This window comes from Corapipo altera, unplaced genomic scaffold, assembly GCF_003945725.1.
Source record: "Corapipo altera isolate COAL_440 unplaced genomic scaffold, ASM394572v1 47, whole genome shotgun sequence".
In the NCBI taxonomy this organism is placed as follows: Eukaryota; Metazoa; Chordata; class Aves; order Passeriformes; family Pipridae; genus Corapipo; species Corapipo altera.
This window is the reverse complement of record NW_020884897.1, coordinates 6,652,891-6,673,646: the sequence shown is the minus strand read 5'-3', so window position 1 is coordinate 6,673,646 and position 20,756 is coordinate 6,652,891. Positions and strand designations below refer to the sequence as shown.

Here is a 20,756-nt window from a genome sequence, read left to right as displayed (position 1 = left end):
GATTTGCAGCTGTCAAACTATCTAAAAAGAAATAGGGAGCACTTGGGATTTTCCTCTCTCTACATAAAGTGAGCTCCCTTTTTAAATTTTTAACACTTCCCCTGGTAGCTTATGTTACATGTTAAATTAGATAATGAACTTCTAGGTGTGAATGTTTGTATAATAGCTTGTGTTTAAAGATGCCCAGGGCTACACCCTTAATTTTAATAACAATTATTTTTGAAGATGTATCTAGTATTTGTAAAACCAAAAGAAACAGCAACTACTTATCGGTTTTAACACCAAAGTGACTGAACCATAGTTTATGATCTGCATTTCTTACTCATTAAATTTTAACAAGATTTGATATTGGATGGAACTTTTTGGATACTTTAAAAGTAACTTCTACACAGAAACTAAGGGAAAGGGCCACAGAAAAGGGTTTTGTTGCTATTTGGGGGTGCAGGGTGGGGGAGGCAGAGCAGAGAGAAAGGTGTTTTTAAACCAGGGATTATGTAGCCAGCCAGTAACAAATTTGTCTGCACAATCTACAAAGGCATACCCACCTCTCTCTGGAAAAAGAGTTCTTACTCTGAACAGATTCTCAGTTTTTTTGAAGATACCAGGGTTGTGTTTACAGATTTAAGTGTAAGGCATTCAGAGGGTCATCAGTTTGTAATAATTTCATAACATTAAATTCAAGCAAAAAATATTACTTGGTGATTCACCCTAGCCTGGATTTTCCTGACTAGAGACTTATTTGAAAAAAAGAAAAGGAGCTCGGGAATTTGCAAAACAAGGAGCATCATGGAGTGAAATAGAATTTACAAGGGAATTAAAAAACTATACCCATTTTTAAAGCAATACTTGAACCAGTGTGGAGAGGTTGCAAGTTCTTACAAACATTGAGTGCATCACCTTTCAAAGAAACTACAGGGATGTTGGCTGCAATATTTATTAGTTTAATTTCTTTGCAATAGAAGCCAACAATTCACCAGCACACAGTGTGCTAGAACAGTATGCATTTTATTTCTCAATGAATCAGGAACTTAAGTTAAATGTAAGAGCTTTTACAACAAACTTATCTTGGGTTTTTATCATAAAAGGTTAATTACTTACCCAATGATATGCTGATCAATGAAATTTAAGTAGCCTTTAAAATGCAATAAAAATAGCACAAAAACAAGGCACACTTGTTGAAACCATGCAGGAAAACAAATTGCATGCTCTCATTCCACTAGAGTGAGTGGCTTTAGTAGCACTAATCCACACTCTGGCAGAGAAAAGGTACAATACAAACAATACCAGAGAACTCACAAATAGTGCTCTATAGAGTGAGGTAGTGTTTTCACAAAAGACTAGTCCCGATGCTCTCCTCTCTTTTAAGTATCCACACCCAAAGTTTCCCTCGTAGATACTCTTAGGAAGATGGAAATGGAAGGAGAAAGCAGAGTGATGGGATTGTGGCAGAATGAATGCATAAGCAGCTTTACTACACAAAAAAGTTAAGGAAAACAGTCAAAGGATTCCAGAGAAAACAGCAGATAACAAGAAGTAAATATTTGTCATTACAAATAGTTTCATCTGTTACGTGACTTTCTGTAGCACAGCAACGTGAAATGCTTTTTGAATTTTATTTTTTTATTAATTATTCAAATATATTAACCCACTTTCCAAGTTCACTCCTGGTAGTTCAGATTTATATGGCAGATCCAACTAAGTAAATTAAAGAGACCAGCCTTCTACACCATTTCTATTTCCTTTTCAGATAAACCATATTGGTGTCTCAGAAACTCACAACTATGATGCACCCATGCAAAAGAAATGCCTGTGTTGGGGTAACTCAGCACTGTAACTCAAACAAAAAAAGGCTGAAGGCATGATCTAAAGTGTATGGTGATAAGCATTAACTTAAAGAAATTTTCAAGGTAATTAAAAGTGCTTATTCATCTAGAAAACATTTCAGCTACAACATTAAATTTGTGCACAAAAGTCTTTCAAACTATTAATAAGGGTCAGTTCTTTCTGACCCTTCTTCATTCTCTTTGAATTTTCTCTTCCCCATAAATACAAGCAATCTAAGAAAGTGATTTTTTGTTATTATTCTATATAACCCTTATCACTGAATATGAACAAAACATGAGAAACCAGCAGACTTTCATGTTTAAGTTGTAAATATTGTTCCATATTAGAATCCTGTGGACATAAAAAAGCTGTATTTACTATAATTCACTGCAGTTTATGTAGCAGTTCCATGAAATTGTCTTTATAGAATGTACAGGAATCTTTTCAGTTCTCCTGCATGAAGAAGCCTTCCCATGGTATTTTTCTCCACCTAACTGTGAAGCCTTTTTGTACCTGATTTTGGAAAACTTTAATTTAACACAGTATCATATTATTTTATTGTTGTAAACTTGTACATCAAACTTGAACACTTTCAAGTGTTTTACGTTACTTTCTATTATATTCTTTATAATACTGGAAAGGAAATGACTTGAAGTTAAATATGGAGTCATTTGTAGCAAGTGCTTTTCTGGGCTGGTAGAGCAAGTAAAAGAATAAGAGGGTTAAAGAGGTCCCACATTATGACCAACATTCTCAACCCACCCAGGCAGTCTTGTTCTCTAGACAGAACATCAGATGCAGTAATAAGAAATTTGGGATCCTGTTTCCAAATTTCCTAACTGGTCAGCTTTGTGAAATGACCTTCCCCTTTCTGTGCCCTAGAGTTTAGATTGTCTACTTTAGAGACAATGTTAGAGAATGCTTGTTTAAAACAGGAAGGTAAAAAATTAACTTATGTCAAAGCCTCTGAGTATTTGCTGGGGAAGTTAATCTAATATAGAGAAGCAGAATTGTATGGCAAAGATTGGAAATTGTGGATGACAGAACTCTGAATCATTTAAGTAAGAGGCTTTAGTGTATTTTAAGAAATATATTCAATTTGTTTATTCAGAAGTGGAACAAGAAGATACAGATATCGGATCAATTGAATCTAGTGCATAAAAGAGACAGCAGACAGACATTCTGGGTGCTGCACTATTCTGAAACTGATGCTAAGCACACCATAATTCTATTCTACTACTGCTTCCTCTCTACTGGAGTAATTATTTTCTTTTTCTGCTAAGTTACAGAGTTTGCCTGAATTCAGTACAGTGAGGTTAAAAAGATAATGTGGGGATCTATTCCAAATGAGTCTTTTTAGCTGTTAAGATAGCTTAGAAATACTACTTCCAAACTGTGCTCTATACACCCTGGAACAACCATGTAATCACTAGTCAGTGATGTAAAATTGTTTGGGCTACTAAGGTTTGATTTGTTACCACCCTGATGCAGTATTTTAACTTAAAATTGAGCAGATAAATTTGCAAAATGCATGCAAAAATATCCAAGGCTTGAAAACTATATTTCCTTGTTAGTATTTCGGTCATCACTTCCAGAACTTCTCCTCTAATAGCAACGCTGAAAAACAGCAAAACTCAATGGTAAGCTTCACATATCTCTTTATAGCAGGGTTTACTTTAATACTGCTATCAGTTACAACCAGGAACAGTACTTTACTAACCTGAAATAAATTCCAAAACAAGCTATTTTACAGTCCCATAGGATAATCCATAGAGTGACAGAACCATTATTTTTTAATGTTTTGCACAAACAAATAAACAATTCTCCAAACAACAATCTGATAGCAATCTCCTCCAAGTGTTCTGCCACTGTAACATCAACTGCACAGTATTCATTTCATGATGAGGACTTCAGTACCTTCAAATCTCCAGCAATACCCTAAGCCAAAGCAAGCAAGTTTACCTGAACTCAAGGAAGTGGGTCTTTTCCCAGTTAGTTCCTTAAAATTCCTCATGCTAATCCCATACTGTTTATAGAAAACACTGTGTAATAAAAACATGCAGCCTTTCAAGTCCAGGAAAGGAGCATTCTTTAAAGAAAAATCACACTGATTAAAGAGTAATATTTTAATAAATAGATAGCTATAATACTATCCTACTAAAATAGTGGACCTTACAATACACGTTTTGAAAGGAGAGAAAGTAAAGAATCCATGGCATAATGTGTGTTAGTAAAGCAGTGTGTCATACCACCAAGCAGGACATGCTGGAAGTACTCAAGAGATATCCATGACAAAAGGGTGTCCAGCAGAATGGAACTTACGGGCAGATTTCTTGCTGAGTCCAAGTAGAGGATAAGCAATGCAGATGAAAGCCCATCATTGGCTTGGTCTTTGTCAGCTCTAATGCTTGTTAGCACCTAAACCAAAAGCACACTGTAAGCCTTTCTGAAAATCAAGTACTGCTATTCCTGTCTCATTTCTGAAAAATATTTTAAAGACATCGCATGAAACACAAACTTTCACAAATTCACCCTGTGAAGCACAAAAAGTAAGTTTTCATGTCTCATATAGATTTTTATTGGATTTTTTTTTTATTTCCATTTTTATGGAAATTTCCACCACATTTCCTAATTATTTTTTTTTAGATTAGACAGATTATAGAATCATATCCAGCTTTATATCCTGGGCTAATGAAATGTTAGTTGCTATTCTCAAACAACAGGATTAAGAGAAAAAAATAGAATGACAAAAGCATTTTAAAATCCCATGTCACATTATAGTCCCAATAGTACATGGACAGTTATCAATGGTTTGAGATTTCTGTAGACAGATAGCTTGGAATAAAGTTACAGGTTTATCTGATTGCACAACAGCTAGAGAATTAAATTACTTATGTAATTAACAAACAAAAAATCACAGTAAAATCACCCCACAATGTTTAAGATTAGAATGAAAGTAATGTGTTCCTTTAATACCTTGTCTAGATTGTCAGCAGTTGGCATCAATGTGAGCCACTCCAGTTTTAAATGCAACTTTCCTTTGGACACTTCATCCAAAGTAAACCACTGAAAATCAAGCAAAGTAATGTGAAATACTTTGACACCAAACAAATATATGACTGCAATTGGTTCTTCAGGACATTTGGGAAACACTAAGCTCTACTAGACATCTCTTAGAGCTGAAGTCTGCATAAACTGAAAAAAATCTGATTCGTTGTTCAAAATTCACATAAAATATTACAACACAAATAACAAGAAATAACATAAAAAAATCAGCCAGACAAACCTAACTATGTAACTTTGTTATATAGTAAAAGCATCTTTAAAATACCAAGAGAATTCTTTAAGTTCTATAAAGGTGTTCTGGGAATACAAACCCTGCATAACGTTACTATAAAAACTTCTCTTACATATAGGACAAAAATTAGTCTGCTAAGTCTAATAATAGTTAAACTGGGTAATTAACTACTCTCTTTCAAGAAAAAACTCTCATCAAATATGTGTTACTATTTTTTGCATTTACATAGTAGCAACCTTAAAACCCCAAGACAGTCGAAAAATGGCATTATTTTCCAGATGTCACCAGTTCAGATATTTCTTAAACCACTGTACTGATCATCAGGGGATCTATTTCTATACCATTAAGGTTATTTTTGCACATACAGGAACAATACTCAGAAAAAATAATGGAAGAACAACTACATATACAAGATATGGATCTTTTTAAACCAAAAGTTACTGAACTTACCTCATCTAGAAGACGCTCCTTTTCAACTTCAATTAAATCTATCATCAAACTACAAAAAAGGGGAAAAAAGAGTCGTGTTTTAGCAAAGAAACAAAAGATCTAATACAGAAGTCAGCTTCCCCCGTGCTTGCTGAGTATCTAGGCTTCAACTGAGATCAAAAGAGCAGAATACTATTCTTTTAGCCCCTAAGAGAAAGAGAAGTCAGGAATGAAACGGTTGAACGAAGATGAGCGCAGGGTAACAGAAAATACGCCTGCGTTAGAGCCCAGTTTGTAGCTACAAGAGCAATGACACAACATGGCTCACATATATATCACCAAAATCTCAAAATAGAGACCATGTCCAAACTACCCTCTGCATACAGCACCTGGACATGTTCTGTGACCAAATTCATGCTCTGGCAGTGTCTGGGAGAGTGCTGGTTCACACAAGCTAAAAATGTACCAGGGAATGAATCTGCTAAAAATTAAACAGGGCAGACAAGTGCATGCCAGTGCATGAGCATTTGTCTGGCTTTTTATTTTATTAGTACTGATGTATACATTATGTCACTTCCCTCACCAACTACCTCAGCATAAGATTAGGGAAGTGCAAAGACAAGAAGCCTTTGTAGTACCTATGTCTTTATTTTAATGAGAAGAGAAGTAGGTACGGTTGCTCCTGTTAAGAGAGAAGGAGTTGGAAAGATAAGGGAGTTCTACTCTGTATGGAAAGCAACAATGGGAAGCTCCAAAACTCTGCAAGAAATAAAGGTGACAAATTACTGGAGAAAGAAGGTGGCTGAAACCCTGAGATGTTTATGGGTAAACATTTGTGGCCTGTGGAATCTAAGAGTGACTCATGTTTGCAAAAGCATTACAGAAAATTTTTTTCTTTAATCAAATAGTTATGATCAGCTCTTAGAGAAAAATAAACTAGAGACAGTCATTTAAAAGTTATGATGATGAAGAATATACACAGTTATAAAATTGAATGAACTTTGCCTGAAGAAATAATTAAGACTTAGTGTTAGCTGACAAACATTAAACAGCCAGGGCACAATTCTGGGAACCCACAATACTTACCTTATTTTTTTCAGAAACACATAAACATATAGATATGTATAGAAACACACAAGCACATTTTAATATAAATATATTCATGAAGTAATTAGGGAACTACTTGCTACCATAGTTTTGAAAAGATAATTGATTTATAAATAGTTATATAGCAAAACCACAACTGCAATAAAATAAAAATAATAAAAAGACTACATCACAATATTTCATCTCTTTTCAACACCCACTAACATATTCTCCATAACATTTACCTTCCCAGGAAGTCATCTTTGTCTGGGTCTTCATCAAAGAGCTCAATCTCTAGTTCCTGTCCTGGATGTTCATAGACTAAGGCCTGGAAGTACAGTGAGATGGCACTGTCAGTGGTTAAACTAAACTAAAAAGTTGATCAAATGGCATAGTAACAGTAAAACAGTGAACTGCAGTGTCTTTGTGTAATAACATAGACCAATAAGTAAATGCTTTAAAAAATGCAATTTAAAGAGTACAGCAAGTATAAGAGCTTTTCAGATGAGATTTGCTAATGTTGGCTCTAAGAGCCTAAACTGCTTTTCAGAATTACTGGTGCTTAGTCTAGACAAAAAAAAAAAAAAAAAAAAAAGTATATACATCAATAAGGAATTTCTGCTTTTTGTTACAGAACTCTGGGCTTTTTCAGCTCCTTGAGGAAATTCCCATTGTATGTTCTGTAACAAAAGAAACTTTATAGGACAACTTTACAGAACGTACAACATTGTATTTTTATTGGTTATACCTCATACACTTCATTCCATTTTGGATTGAGGTTTTCTTTGATGACCTTGCTTTGGAAAATCTGGTTGCCCACACGGATGATTCCATAAGGATCTGATTTTCCTTTGACAATCCCTTTTAGGTAAGTATCTTTCCCCTCCAGGTCCTGAGCTTCAATAAAGTGTATCCTTAGAACACCCTGAAAAAGGAAAAGATGAGTCTATGTAGTAATGTGAAAGTTTCCATGCCATCACAATTTATGTAATGAATGTTTTATAATTTCCATTGCAATTTCCTTAGTGTGAAACTTAGTTTGGACACACTGTAATTACAGGGATATCAATGATGATCCCAACACACAATTGACCTAGCACTCAAGAGATTCCTGGAAAGAAAAACTGTCATCAACCATCAGAAACATGGCAGTTATACCAAGAAATACCATGCTTTTGGAAGTGAGTAGCAACAAATAGTAACAACTTTTAAGTGAAGCACACTAACAGTAATTTACAGTGATAATATAAACCATAATTTTTAGTCTACACAGTTTAAGATTCTAGCAAAACAGAAAAAAAAAATATCTTCCTTGTCGTCCTTATGAAATATTAACTCCACAGAAATTGCTTATAAATTAAATCACTTCTTTTCAGTGACTGGATTCACAATAACTTGTACTACTGCAGTAACCATATTTAGAAATTCACACGTGTCCTTAACAGTTACTACTGCAGAAAAAACTAAATGCCAAATTATTAGTATTAACAGAAACATGCTTACCTTTGGTATAGGAAACCGCAGTTGAGCAATCTGCACTTCACTGACAAGGGGGACTGTGATTCTATTTGGAAGGACCAAGTAGTTGGATATTATATCCAATATTATTGTATCTGATAAGCCACTGTTGGAGAAAAGAATCCTCAGTTACTTCATCAGAATTAAAGATGTAATGTCACACCAATATAATCCTTTTGGTACTTAAAAACCGAAATGGAGAAAATATTTGCTTTTCTGGGAGGGTAGAAAACACATCTGTTTTTTAAACACCTTTTTTTTAAATAAAAGATTCTTGCCCAAATGGCCACCAGGTGGAAGCAGCTGACACTAAATAGCAGAAGCCACAGGAATGAATAAAAAGTTCCCATTTCCATGTCACAGCCCAATTCCCCCCTCACCACCGGCTTTTAAAACCAGCCAGGGTAAAAGGCTATTGCATAAGTTTTCCTGCTTACATTGCATATAACCAAGCAGATGGTAACTGTTTATTCACTTTTGAATTTCAATAATGATTTAATTGTCCCTGGAAGTTTGGCTACCCATTCCTGTATTGTTATGAAACCAATTGTCCTTTTGAGCTGGGAGGACCGTCATTTAAACCAGAGACACACTGAAAAAAAAACTCGTGGCTGAGTAAAATGTAGCCTAGGGAAGCAAAACAGGTTTTGTTCTGTGAAAAGGGAGTGGCAGTGTAATCACACTGGTAATGAATCATTTAAAAACCCAACCCCACACCCTTCCACAAACACAGAAAAGAGAACAATTTCCTAAGCTACGAGTTCACCCAGTTTGGGTCTGAACTGACAACAAATCAGTTCGCTGTCAGACCAACAGCACCGTTTCTTCACGGTGCCTACACGGGCCATAGGCAGAACTGGAGTGCTACAATCCACCATGGAACACAAGTATCCTGGAAGATTTCAGGAGTCTCTACAAACGTTCAGAGAGAAAATGATAAAAACACTTGAGATACTCTGAACTGAAGGTGCAGTCTCACTAAAGCTGGTGGAGCTGCTTCAGGGATGAACGATAACTCCTCCTAAATACACTTCACAATTCCCTTTTTAGTCTTTGTGAAATGAAGATGCAGATAATGTTTGATAACTTAGAACATTTTTTGGATGAAGCACTTGTGTGTAAGCACCTTGTGAAGTTTTCCTAAGACTGAATCTGCAGCTGGGAGTAGCTCTGACTCAGGAGGTAGCACATAAAACCACAAGTGCTGCAGTGAGAAATACATACTACATTTTCATTTCAGAAGGAAGATTTGTGGTGAGCAATAACCGTTATGCTAGAGAAGGGTAACAGAAGGAACCCATTTAATACAATCTCGCCCACTGGAAATGTACGCTGATCTTTCATGCCAGAGATTTGCAACCTGCACAGCCTGCATCCTCTTGGCTACCCACTTCCATTGTAAATCCAGGTGAACAATCATACTTGATAGAACATGGCTGACTTTTTAATGGTATCCTGTACAACAGGAACAGAAGGAGCTCAAGGCTGTATCAAGATCAATGGACAGGTCTGTGCAGACCTGTGGCTAGAACAAAGCAACAGTGGATAAGGTTAAGATATTGCTCAGAGGAAATATTTCCTCTCCCCTTCTGTGAGTTAATTCACATCTGCCCTAAAGAGGAGTCTTCATTCCCCTTCCCTCCATGCAGAGCTTATTCAATCATATTTACAAAGATTTTCATTCTACATGAAGCCTGGAAATTCATGGTTTCAGTAATTCTTAAGACAACTACTACCAGAAGATAATCGTGTTATCTGAAAAGTAGCTTACTTTAGCCATCATTTTAAAATGCTGCTTTTTAAACTTTTTCAGTTCCATTTTGCTAAACATCTAGTTTTCAATTTATGTGTGCTAAACTTTCTCTGAAATGAGTCAAGAAAGTAGAAGTCATTATTTTGTTAGAGTTGACATAAACATTGAAGATAAACATCTCAACCAGTCTTAACATTAAAAGGGAAAAAAAGGCTGAGGTAATGGTAACTTTACAAGCAATAAGCATACTTTTCAAAATACTTCAAAACTTCGGTGGAAAGATCAGATAAATTTGTTTTGTTCCTGCTTTTGTTAGTATCTCTACCTGGCAAGAAGAGAAAGCTCTGCCTTTATGCTCAGTGCCTTAAGGAGAAAACTAACTGACCCAGGTCAGAGAAGGCAAAGGAGCAGTGCAAGAGAGGCAACTTGAAAGAAAGGTTATCATACTCTTCTCTAGTATTTAGTTAAGATCACAGACATTAAAAAATTAGCTGCAGGCATAAATAAATGGACTCTAGACAAGCAAAAGGTTCAGAGATTGACTAATGTTCAAACAGAGCTACAGCAAGTCTCCTCAACGAAGAGGAAGAAACAGCCAGAAGCACAACACAGCCCAGTCACTGGGAGGAGTCACAATCCTTTAATGCTAGGACCAAACCCCAACTCTGTGATTCCAAAGTCAATCTCGTAATTTTATCCCAACATAAATGCTTGAATTTCACTAAAACACCTGAGAAAAAGAGCCAGCATTATTGAACTTTCACTAAGTGTTACACAGAGAAACTGGACTCCTAGGAGGTCGCAGTTATCCTGTCTTCAAAAACATGGACCTGAAAAAGAACACTGAAGATCATAACTAACTAATGAATTAAATGAATTCCAAAACAACATGATGGTTTCAAGCTGTTTAAAACTTATCTAGTATTAGCCAATTGGAATGCTCCCAGATACAAGCATTCTTCATGAATACAAGGCAAAAATGACAATCTTTTAATTGTTCTGTTGCTTAAAATAAGAGGTCTGATCTATGGATAACAGAGACAAAACACTGATCAAGCAACAGAAAAAGATGTAGCAATTTCAAGCCTTATGTTGATGCATCATTAATAAACAGTTTCCTAAGATCATAAGACTCTAGTTATTGGTTCTAAGTACAATTATTTTTTCAGTTCATAAAAACGAGAGAAGTCTGACATGTTTCATACAGTTTATTAGACTGTGTCTTCAAAAGCTCAATTTCATTGCAGAAAAATAATTGGCAGTTATGTCCCTTTTGTATTGCTCTATATTTAGCTCTACCTAATTTTTATCTTAGAATAGGCAACTATGTATTTTTCCTGTGCTGCCTTTATTTGTACTGCAGACACAGCACATCTGTCACTGCATAGAGTGTTTTTACTGTATCTCAAACAACCATAACATCTTCCCATCACCCACATCCCCTCCTGACAGCACTTGAGTATTCTCACAGTCTGGCTCCTCCTCACAGGGAAATTTTAATTCCACTTCTAAGCTATACTAATGATGGAATATGAATCACTTTTGTATCTTTCTCCTTGGGGAAGTCATATAGGAAGAGCAATGGAAGTTGTTAACAGCTGACAGGGAAGCTTCCAGCAGCAAATGCACAAATTCAATTAGTAGAAGACATTTGCAAACAGATTATGAATTAGTAGTTCAGTGTAGAGCCAACAGCTGCAGCACTAAAAAGGTACCTGTGGCAGCAGCAATCTCTTGTTCATCATTGTTTATAACAACTACAATATGTCAAGTTGTCATACCAAAATATTCAACTTATCTATACAGATAAGAAAAATACATACAGTGCTAAAGAAACCTCTTGGCAAGGTAGAGAGTAGAGAAAGCATGAGTCACCTCAGTTACAGTTACTATAGAAACTATACCACATCTAGATGGCACCAGTTTGTGCATGTGTGGCCAAGCTTGGTTGCTCTGGAAACCATAAACTTGAGTTATTTAGCGAGACTTTGTTTACATCTGAGGCTTTGTGTTTGCAGTCAGGCAAATATGCACCAGGATATGAATCTCAGGAGCTTAGTAAGCTTAAGTACTAAATGTAAATTTAGCCCTGTTATGTCAAAAGAGCGAATTGTTACTCAGGAGCTGTATTTTGGAAGCCATTTTCTCTCACTCATGAAGAAAATCTCTTTCCTCAGAGGCAGCCTTAAGCAGGCTTGAAACATGAGCAATTCTTGCAGCCATTAACCTACTTAATGCAAGTTCTAATTTGAAACTGTTCAACTGGGATTCCATGCAATGGCTTCACGTGTCTAAGTAAAGCAAAACCTGCTTCACTCACAAAATTGAGCTCTAAAGGATTAATTTAATACCTAAATTCAAACCCTGTTTTTAAACAATAAAAAATAATTCTGCAGTCAGCCAGCTCTTGAGAGTATGGGATCTAATTAAAGGGGTAGTCACAAAATACAGGCATGTATCAGATCCACCATTATCTCCTTAGCCATTGTCTCCATATTAAAAAGCCCCTGGGTATCTATTATAACTTCATAATTATGAATATATTCATGGATTTAACTTTATCAGGATTGCATGATTCAAAGTAGCTTGGTTTTCACCTCTATTGATGCTTTCTTCTTTGGGGTTTTATCATGTGGTATTAGGAAAAGCTCCAAATAAGCTAAGCATTTTTTTTACAGCTATATATTGTCAATATTTCTGCTACTCCATTTGATCTTCACATAATAAACTGAAAGCTTTAAAAGTAGGCACTTAAAGAGATTAGAAAGTTTATTTAGTTTGAGTACAGTCTTAAGGTATTTCTATCTACCTTTACACAAGCAAATAGAGATGCATTGGCATACAAAGCCAGGAGCCAAGATGTTGTGAACCCACTGGTGTGAAAAAAAGGGCTCTTGGTCTTTCTGCTGTCCTAGGCCATGGCAGATAGGAAATTCACACAATTCTGGAAGTCTAGAAAGGCTGAGAACACTTAAAAATGCAGATTAAAAATTGTATTTTCAAAGTATTGTTAACAAGGCCTATTAGATATGCTTTTGATGTACTTTGACTTGTAGTGAAATCACTACCTTCTGCAAATTGAGCAATTTCATATAAATCTATATTATAACTGCTGAGAGTCATCTAACCTAAATATGATTTAATTGATAGTCTTCAGATTTTCTGGGGTTTACTAGGATGCAGCTATCACAAACACTGCTCTAGGTATACTCACTTCAGGCCAGGAACATCCAGAAGATTGGTCAGTCCAGTCCAGTTAATTTCCAAAAGCTGTGAATTACAGAGAAAAGTGGGAGGGAAAAAAAAAAAGAAAGAAAAAAAGAAAAGCAACTTAGAATTCATAAAAGTCAGGGAATAAAGCCAATCGCTATAGATTCTGATCTGTGGAGAGTTAATAACCAGTTTCCAGAGAGTTAATAACCAGTTTGTTTCTTAAACAAACAAAACAAGTCTCTTCCATTCTAAGGAATACTTAGACACATTTTTTAAAACAGTTATAAAAACTCACCATCCTCTTATCCACTCTTACACATACACATAAATGCACACACTCACCCCAAAACACACACATGTACACGGGATCTACTCCATACAACCAATATAGAATAATGAAATGTGGTCCTATTTTCTGGAGAAATATTTTTGGATTCGCCATAGACCTGTTACAGACGAACAGTCACCAACATAAATTTGCAAAAGTATAATGAAGAAGAATCTCATGTGAGACCAGGAAAATAAGAGATCTAGAAGACATGACCTACAGAAAGAATGGAGGACAAGACAACAGCTTGCAAACATAGACAAGGCTGTTTTCAATGACCAAGAGACAAATTCATTCCAGCACTGAGGCAGTAAAGAAGAAAGGTATCAACAAGATTAAGTATCAAAGTGAGAAAAATCCTCAGAAATAATTAACATTGCTAGATTAGATACACTTTCTTCACTGAAAATCTTTACAGAATATTACGCTGTATAAAGGTACCTATTGCAGGACTGCTGGCATCAACAACTAATGTAAAATGTCCTTTTCAATCCTATAATATTCTAATTCTAGATAACAAAACCAACAGAGCCGAGTTTCCTTATTTCCCTTCCCACTGAATGTTTCTTATTAACTGCATAGAACTTAACTGAATATACAAGCAACAAACAAATCCAAACTCACCCAATTACCACCAAGTTTCCAAATCTAAATAACCCAGTCTAAGCTGCATGAAAAAAGGATTTTGAGATTCCTCAGTTAAGAGACTAACTGTGGTGTTCAGTTAAAAGATGAAACAAAACAACAGATCTCTACAATAATATATGTTGCATATTTCCACAGACAGGAATCATCACCCTACATTCACTGTCTTTTTAAAAAAAATAGCACATACCTTTCTTCTACAAAAGGTCTATTACTAGTTTAATTAGTTTAATTAGTGATTTCCTTTGTGAATACTTCCACTAAAGATAATACAATACATTTACTCATATAAGGAGCACTGTTACTTAATATACTTTTGTAATGGTGGCAAAATATTTCAACTATGTTACCTATAAACAACATTACCTGGCCTACCTGTAGCAAACAATTAAGCTGAAAAAAATCGTTATAACGAAAGAGGTAGTAAGACGTAATAACCAGATATTTCAAAAAAAAAGGCAAGACATATCATGGGACGTTGTACAAGAATCTACATGAGCCAGCAACATGTCCTTGCCACAAACAAGGATAATGCTGTCCTGGGCTGCAAAAATTACTGCCAGCAGACTGAGGGAGGTGACTCTTCCCCTCTGCTCGGCACTGAGGCCACACCTGGAGTGCTGTGTCCATGCTGGAAAACGAGCCATGAAAACAATTAAGGGACTGGAGCATCATGTCACAAGAGATGACCAGTACCTTCATTATCCTTGTGGCCCTTCACTGGACTTGCTCCAGGATGTCCATATCTCTGTTGTACTGGGGAGCCCCACACTGGACTCAGCACCCCAGATGTGCCTCACAACCTCCCTCAGTGAGCTGGCAATGCTTTTCCTGATGCAGCCCAGGGTGCTGTTGGCCTTCTTTGCCACAAGTGCACATTTCTGACTTCTGTTTCCCTTTCTGTCCAGCTGAACATCCCCTCTCTTTTTCTGCAGAGCTGCTTTCCAGCCAGGCAGCCTGTCCTGGTGCAGGCTTTCTAGGCACAGGACTTTGCATTTCCATTTGTTGAACTTCATCAGATTCCTGTTGGCACATTTCTCCAGCTTGTCAAGATCCCTCTAAATAGCAGTACAACTATCAGATGTATCAAGCACTCCTTCCAGTTTTAAGCAAGCAAACTCACTCAGAGCACACTCTGTCCTGTCATCCAGGAACCCATTAGAGACAATTTGTTATAAAATGGGTTCTTTTACACTGGTATGTAAGCTTTAGTTGTACAGTTCTACAATAACAAACTGTGAGCTAGAACGGAGAAAATTTATATGTCGGAAAACTAAAATTATTTCAGTACATTCTTCTTTGAAAATTAATTGTGCAAATTATTAGTATATGTTCTCAAATCTCTTCCCCAGCCTAAATCCAAAAAAAAAAAAAAGTTAAGAAATAGAAATAGATAACTGCACCAGGACAAAAAGTCCAACTGAGTGTGAATAACTTCAGTTTTCCACTACTTCTTCACTCCTGCAAAGTCACAGATGTTTAAGTAATAGAGCAAACAAGTACCTTGGTAGTAGTTGATAAGACTAACCACAACTTGAGTTTTCAGACTAATTCTCTTGTTCTAATCACAAGCTATAACTGTACATTATGTGACACTTTAAAAATCTACGTAGTCTATCAAGGATCTGGGAGAAATAATTTTATACTGTTTTAAGACAAAGAACATAGTTTATTATATGATTATTTTTTTCATTATTCCTAGACAAAATATAAGGGAAATGCTCATCATAAATACCTCCAAAAAGTGGTCCCTACCCAAAGGTGTTTGTACCTGCATCCCATATTTAACAGTTTTACATAATGATATTTTCAGACAGCATAGAAATGAGAAAATATCTGCATTTCCTTTTCTTTTCCTGTTTTGTTTAGTGTATTGCATATGACAATTAACACAGCAAAGTCCTGTGCTGCCTCCTAAATAGACTTAACCCAATAAATCCATTGAGCAACACAATGCCTGCTGAAATTCAGCATTGAGAAACATCTCCTACGCTCAACTGAAACTCGTGTCATAGCGGTTTCTGTATTAACTGCCACAATCCAAAACAAAATGAAGAACAACCTAAGAGGTGCCACTGAGAACTGAAATATTTTCCACTTATGTGACTAAAAAGCATTTCAAAAGGTTGCAACAGCACATGAAGCACAAACAGTCCCTATGGTACAACTTCATTGTCAATACTTTGATTATTACATACATCTTCTCAAAAACAAGTCTACCTATTCATTCAGTCACCAGTCCTCAGAGTATGAAGAATATAAAAAATAATTACATAAAATCACAAATAAACAGTGCTACTAAGAGTGGCCATTTAGACAAGAAATGCAATTAGTACCTATAATATCAGAAATTTTCTTCGTCTACAGGAATAAATACAAAGACAAAGGCCAATTTCAGAAATGTTAAAGACAAAACTTTTCCAGCCAAAGTTGAAGCTTAGAAATTAAAAAAAACCATTACTAAGGCTAAGCACTTTACAGGATTATTAGAAAAGCTTTGCAAATAAATCTTAAGCCATTAAATGTTTTGGAAGGAACATGAGCCTTCCTGGCATAAATCAAGCTTTTGCTATTTGGGTTTTGAAGGCAAGTTCTCCTTGCAGACAAGATTTGTTACATTTGCCCACCACAGAGTTTCCTTTCCAGTTCCACCAGAAGCACCCTGCAGGAACATACAGTTTAATCTTAAGTCTACAGGTATAAGTGACAAATGCTTTTTTCTAGTTTTGTTTGTTTGTTTTTTAATTTCAGTGTTCTATCTCTCCCTGCCATCACCCCGACATTCCTTTCAGTAAGGTTGTTTAAATTCTGCACTTGGCTTTCAAACATAATCAGATGATAAGATACACCTTTTGTAATGTAAGAAAATAAGAGTTTTCCACACGGCAACAATAACTCAGACAAAAAAATAAACCTACAGTAGTATAGAAATAGCAGTGACAGCAGATGAATCCATAGTAGACTGAGAAGAAAGAGAGGCAAATCTGCAGAATTGCTTGATATGCAGGAGGGAGCCCTTCTACCTACAGTCCAACCAAATAACAAGAATTTTCGTTCTACATCTTGGGCATTCACATGCCATGACTTGCTGGAGAAGAAGATGACCTCCTGACCTGTGGTCCTGAGGGCATGTTAAAGCAACATCACCACCCTGACTAACTGAAGAGCCCTACAGAGAAAAAGGGAGTAAGCAAAAGACTGATGAATCTTTTATGAAGCACTGAATATAAAAAACTTCCATATTTAAAAAATAGCTAAACGATATCATTTCCTTCTCTGTCACCACTTTGAGCAATGCATGATTCTCTTAGTTTAGCTAAATTCAGGGAATGCCAGCTGGTTTCTCTGCAGCAGGAATAAAAAGGGCACTGGAAAGACTGTGTTCAGGATTTGTCACCAAGTGAAATTCTGCCAGAAGCCAGAAATGATGCAGTGTCTTTCCACAACACATTGCAACTGAGAGAGGTGCTAAGCCTTGCAGAGACTCTTCCCAGCCACCTCACTGGCCTGGAGCGGGATTTCAGACACCAGTTACACTTTCCGACGCAGGAGAATGTGTGTCTTGTTACTCAAAGCTCTTTCAATTCTTCCTCTGCTCAGAGAAGTGAAAACAAATTATGTTTCCTCTCTGAAAACCAAGAAATTCATGTCTTACCAAAGCTCTGTGCTGAGAACTAATGCAACACATAAATGCAGCAGAGTTTAAAAATAAAACAAAAAAATAAACCCCTGTAGCACATAAGAAAAGGCTAAAAATTGATGAGCTTTGAACATATTGGGTGTTCTCAATACCCTAGAAACCTTTATAAAAGGAAGAATATGTATTGGAATGTACAATACACAGGGCCATAAATAAAGTTCACAGTCACACAAAAGGCAGCTTCTAACACTGCCAACCTTGTGGCTTGATTTGGCTGCCATAAGCACTACTAACTCTCAGAAGAGAAGCCACGGAGTATTTTAAAATGCTGATTAACAACTTCCTGCTAATCAAGTTATGGAAGCATAAGACTTCTGCAGGAAAAAATTAAGCTCTAGTACAAGGTACAATGATATAAGTCCATGGGGTAAGTTGTGATTCTTCTCAGAAATTTATTACAAGGAGGAGACTAACATGCCCTTTTCTGTTACTTGTGAATGGTCATGCAGAGACACGGTGCAATTTGCCTGTTAACAGAGCACAGCTCATTACCATTACAGTGCTCACTGCTAACATTATTGCAATAATTTAATAAGTAACATTATCCAGTATATCTCCCCATATATATCTCCCCAAATATATGATAAACTCAGCCTCTCAAATAACGTCTGACTACACAATACTACAGAAAGTCTTTCATCACTGCTATAGAAAACACAGCGTTATCTCTGCACAGGAACTGTGTTTAACATGAGTAAGCTTTTTAGTTGTAACTCTGTGAAGATTTAAGTGAGATAAGAGAGGTAAGATGCATAGTAGAGGAGTAAGAGACAGAGCAGACAAGTTTCGAGTTGAAGCGACCAGAGGGATCCCAGCTGACTTTACACAAGCCCAGTGCACCTTCTGTTCTCCAGTGTCAGCTCCTCACAGCTTCATTTCAAGTCAATTCTGCCCACTTTCTGCCTTTCTACGAGTCTGCATTTCGGTTCACACCTTCACACTAGTCTTGGCAATCTCCTGATTCTGTAGTGAGCCGGCACAGGATGCTAAAATACATCTGAAGGACAGGAAACTGGACACTTCTCGTTGTGTTTAATATCCTGCCAGTTTATGTCCCTTACCCAGCTTCCTCCAGGAGCAGAAGTTTCAACACTAGTTTAGGAGACATAATAACATTGAATAGAAGGGCACAGGGAGAAAAGAATATGGTACTGTGGAAGTACCAACTGTGATGGCCCTTACAACATCCCATAAGCTATGAAAATTTAAAATCACTGAAAAAATGTAAGTTATAGCAAATTATAAGTATGCTGAGTAACAGTGCAAATCACTCCCGCTTTATAAGCAACAAGACTAATTCTTATCAAATCTTATTATAAGAGTACCTGCACATCAGCATTTATCCAGGTGTTTCACAAACTCCTTTAAAAGGTTATAGTTTTGCACATAGTCTCATATGTTGTAAAGGCATTTTTGATCAACTAAAAGCAAACCAAACAGCATTCTTCTGCATTCTACATAACAACTTTGTGTTTTTTCCAGCCATTTCACTAGGACTCATTCTTGCTGCAAGCACTCCTTTTGAATCTAATATTCATCAATACGTACAATTTTGAAATTCACATCCAGCCAATTTTCCAAAGGCAGCCAAAATTAAATGAAACTAAACCAATATTAAAATAAATCAAAACTACAGGACAGAACTAATCTGTAAAGTGAGTAGAGGGAGAGCAGTGCTTAAGTCAGCAAGTGCGAAGGCAAAACTGTGATTCTAAAAATGAGAGCTTTGGAAAAGCTGCCCACTTTTCCTGGAAGACATCCTGGTTTTCAGCCATTGTTCTTTTTAGAACAATAGTATTAGTATTTTCATGTGTTTATTTTGTTGGGAGGGTAGGGTGCTTTTTTTTAAGAGAAAAAGATTGGGTTAGGACACACCTTCAATACTGAGCCTGTCACTGAACAAGCTTTTGAAAATTACCACTTTGCAGTACAACTATAAACCACATACACTTCTATAACTGAACCAAAAATCAAAGTAACTATGTACTGGTTTGGTCTAAAAGTAAAAGATAACAGAAGCTTCGAGAAGCCAAATATCTGGTAAATATACATAATGTTAACATACGGAGAAGGCTGTAAACAACCTTACAAATCCTGACTACTTACACAGTGCTACCTTCTCTCTAGCATTGACACTCAGAGATTTAAAAGACTACTTCAAACATTAGAATGCACATATTTCTTTCCCTTGAAATCTCCTACATATTTGGACATATGAAGCTGATGAAACTTGTAGTACCTTTTTCACAATAACAACAAAATACAGTATATAAAAAGTTTCATACAGTGTAAGAACTCTTGAAGCATAAAAACCCACGCATTACTCAGAAAAATGAGAGTGGTAAACTCATTAAACAAGTATGCTCAGAACTATTAATTTAGGCCATGTTGCCTTATATAGTCATTAAGGCCAGCAAACAGATGATACAGAGCAAGAGGAATTGTTGCCAGTTACTTTAGACTGGAAAATATGAGAACAAAATCTAGTGCTAGCTGCCAACTCATTCCTCTTCTCTTCTAACAAAAATATTTAAGAAAAACTTTCCTCGGCTGTAGCCATTTGCTCTCTAGTAAGAGAATTTGGGTATTGCTATAATAAGCATTATTTTGCATTTTTCTACAGGAGTTAGAAAAATAAACACCAAGAAAACACACTGCAGTGGGGAGGGAAGTCTGCTTGGAAAAAGCTGAACAGCCACATATAACTGTCAAAATTATGGAATAACTTAATTATCTTTTGAACCATTCACCCTTATGTTTGCTTGGACCTTGACCTCCAGCCTAGTTTTTAAATGAAAGGAGGGTGAAAAATACTTTTAATATTTTTGTAACTGAATACTTTGGGGGGGGGAGGCTTGACTTTTTAATAGTCCAAACTCATTCTCCAGTCTACTTTCCATTCTTTTTTGTCCTACTAGGTCAACCAAACCCCTAATAAAGTGTCATGGGGGTAGCAATAAAG

The 20,756-nt window shown here is 36.2% G+C and overlaps 1 protein-coding gene across 3 annotated transcripts in view; it reads right to left on the bottom strand.

Annotated features, from left to right (window-relative positions):
- Positions 1-20,756, bottom strand: part of ESYT2 (extended synaptotagmin 2) — a 78,577-nt gene that overhangs the window by 17,061 nt on the left and 40,760 nt on the right. For 2 of the 3 annotated variants that reach the window (XM_027648440.1, XM_027648441.1), the window contains exons 7-13: positions 13,123-13,178; positions 8,141-8,261; positions 7,386-7,562; positions 6,883-6,965; positions 5,573-5,621; positions 4,801-4,890; positions 4,147-4,242 (exon numbers count right to left, since the gene is read on the bottom strand). In XM_027648440.1, coding sequence (XP_027504241.1) covers positions 4,147-4,242; positions 4,801-4,890; positions 5,573-5,621; positions 6,883-6,965; positions 7,386-7,562; positions 8,141-8,261; positions 13,123-13,178 — 672 coding nt within the window. Of the gene's footprint in view, positions 1-1,296; positions 1,399-4,146; positions 4,243-4,800; positions 4,891-5,572; positions 5,622-6,882; positions 6,966-7,385; positions 7,563-8,140; positions 8,262-13,122; positions 13,179-20,756 lie in introns of all 3 variants that reach the window. The other variant, XM_027648439.1, reaches the window with a different exon arrangement.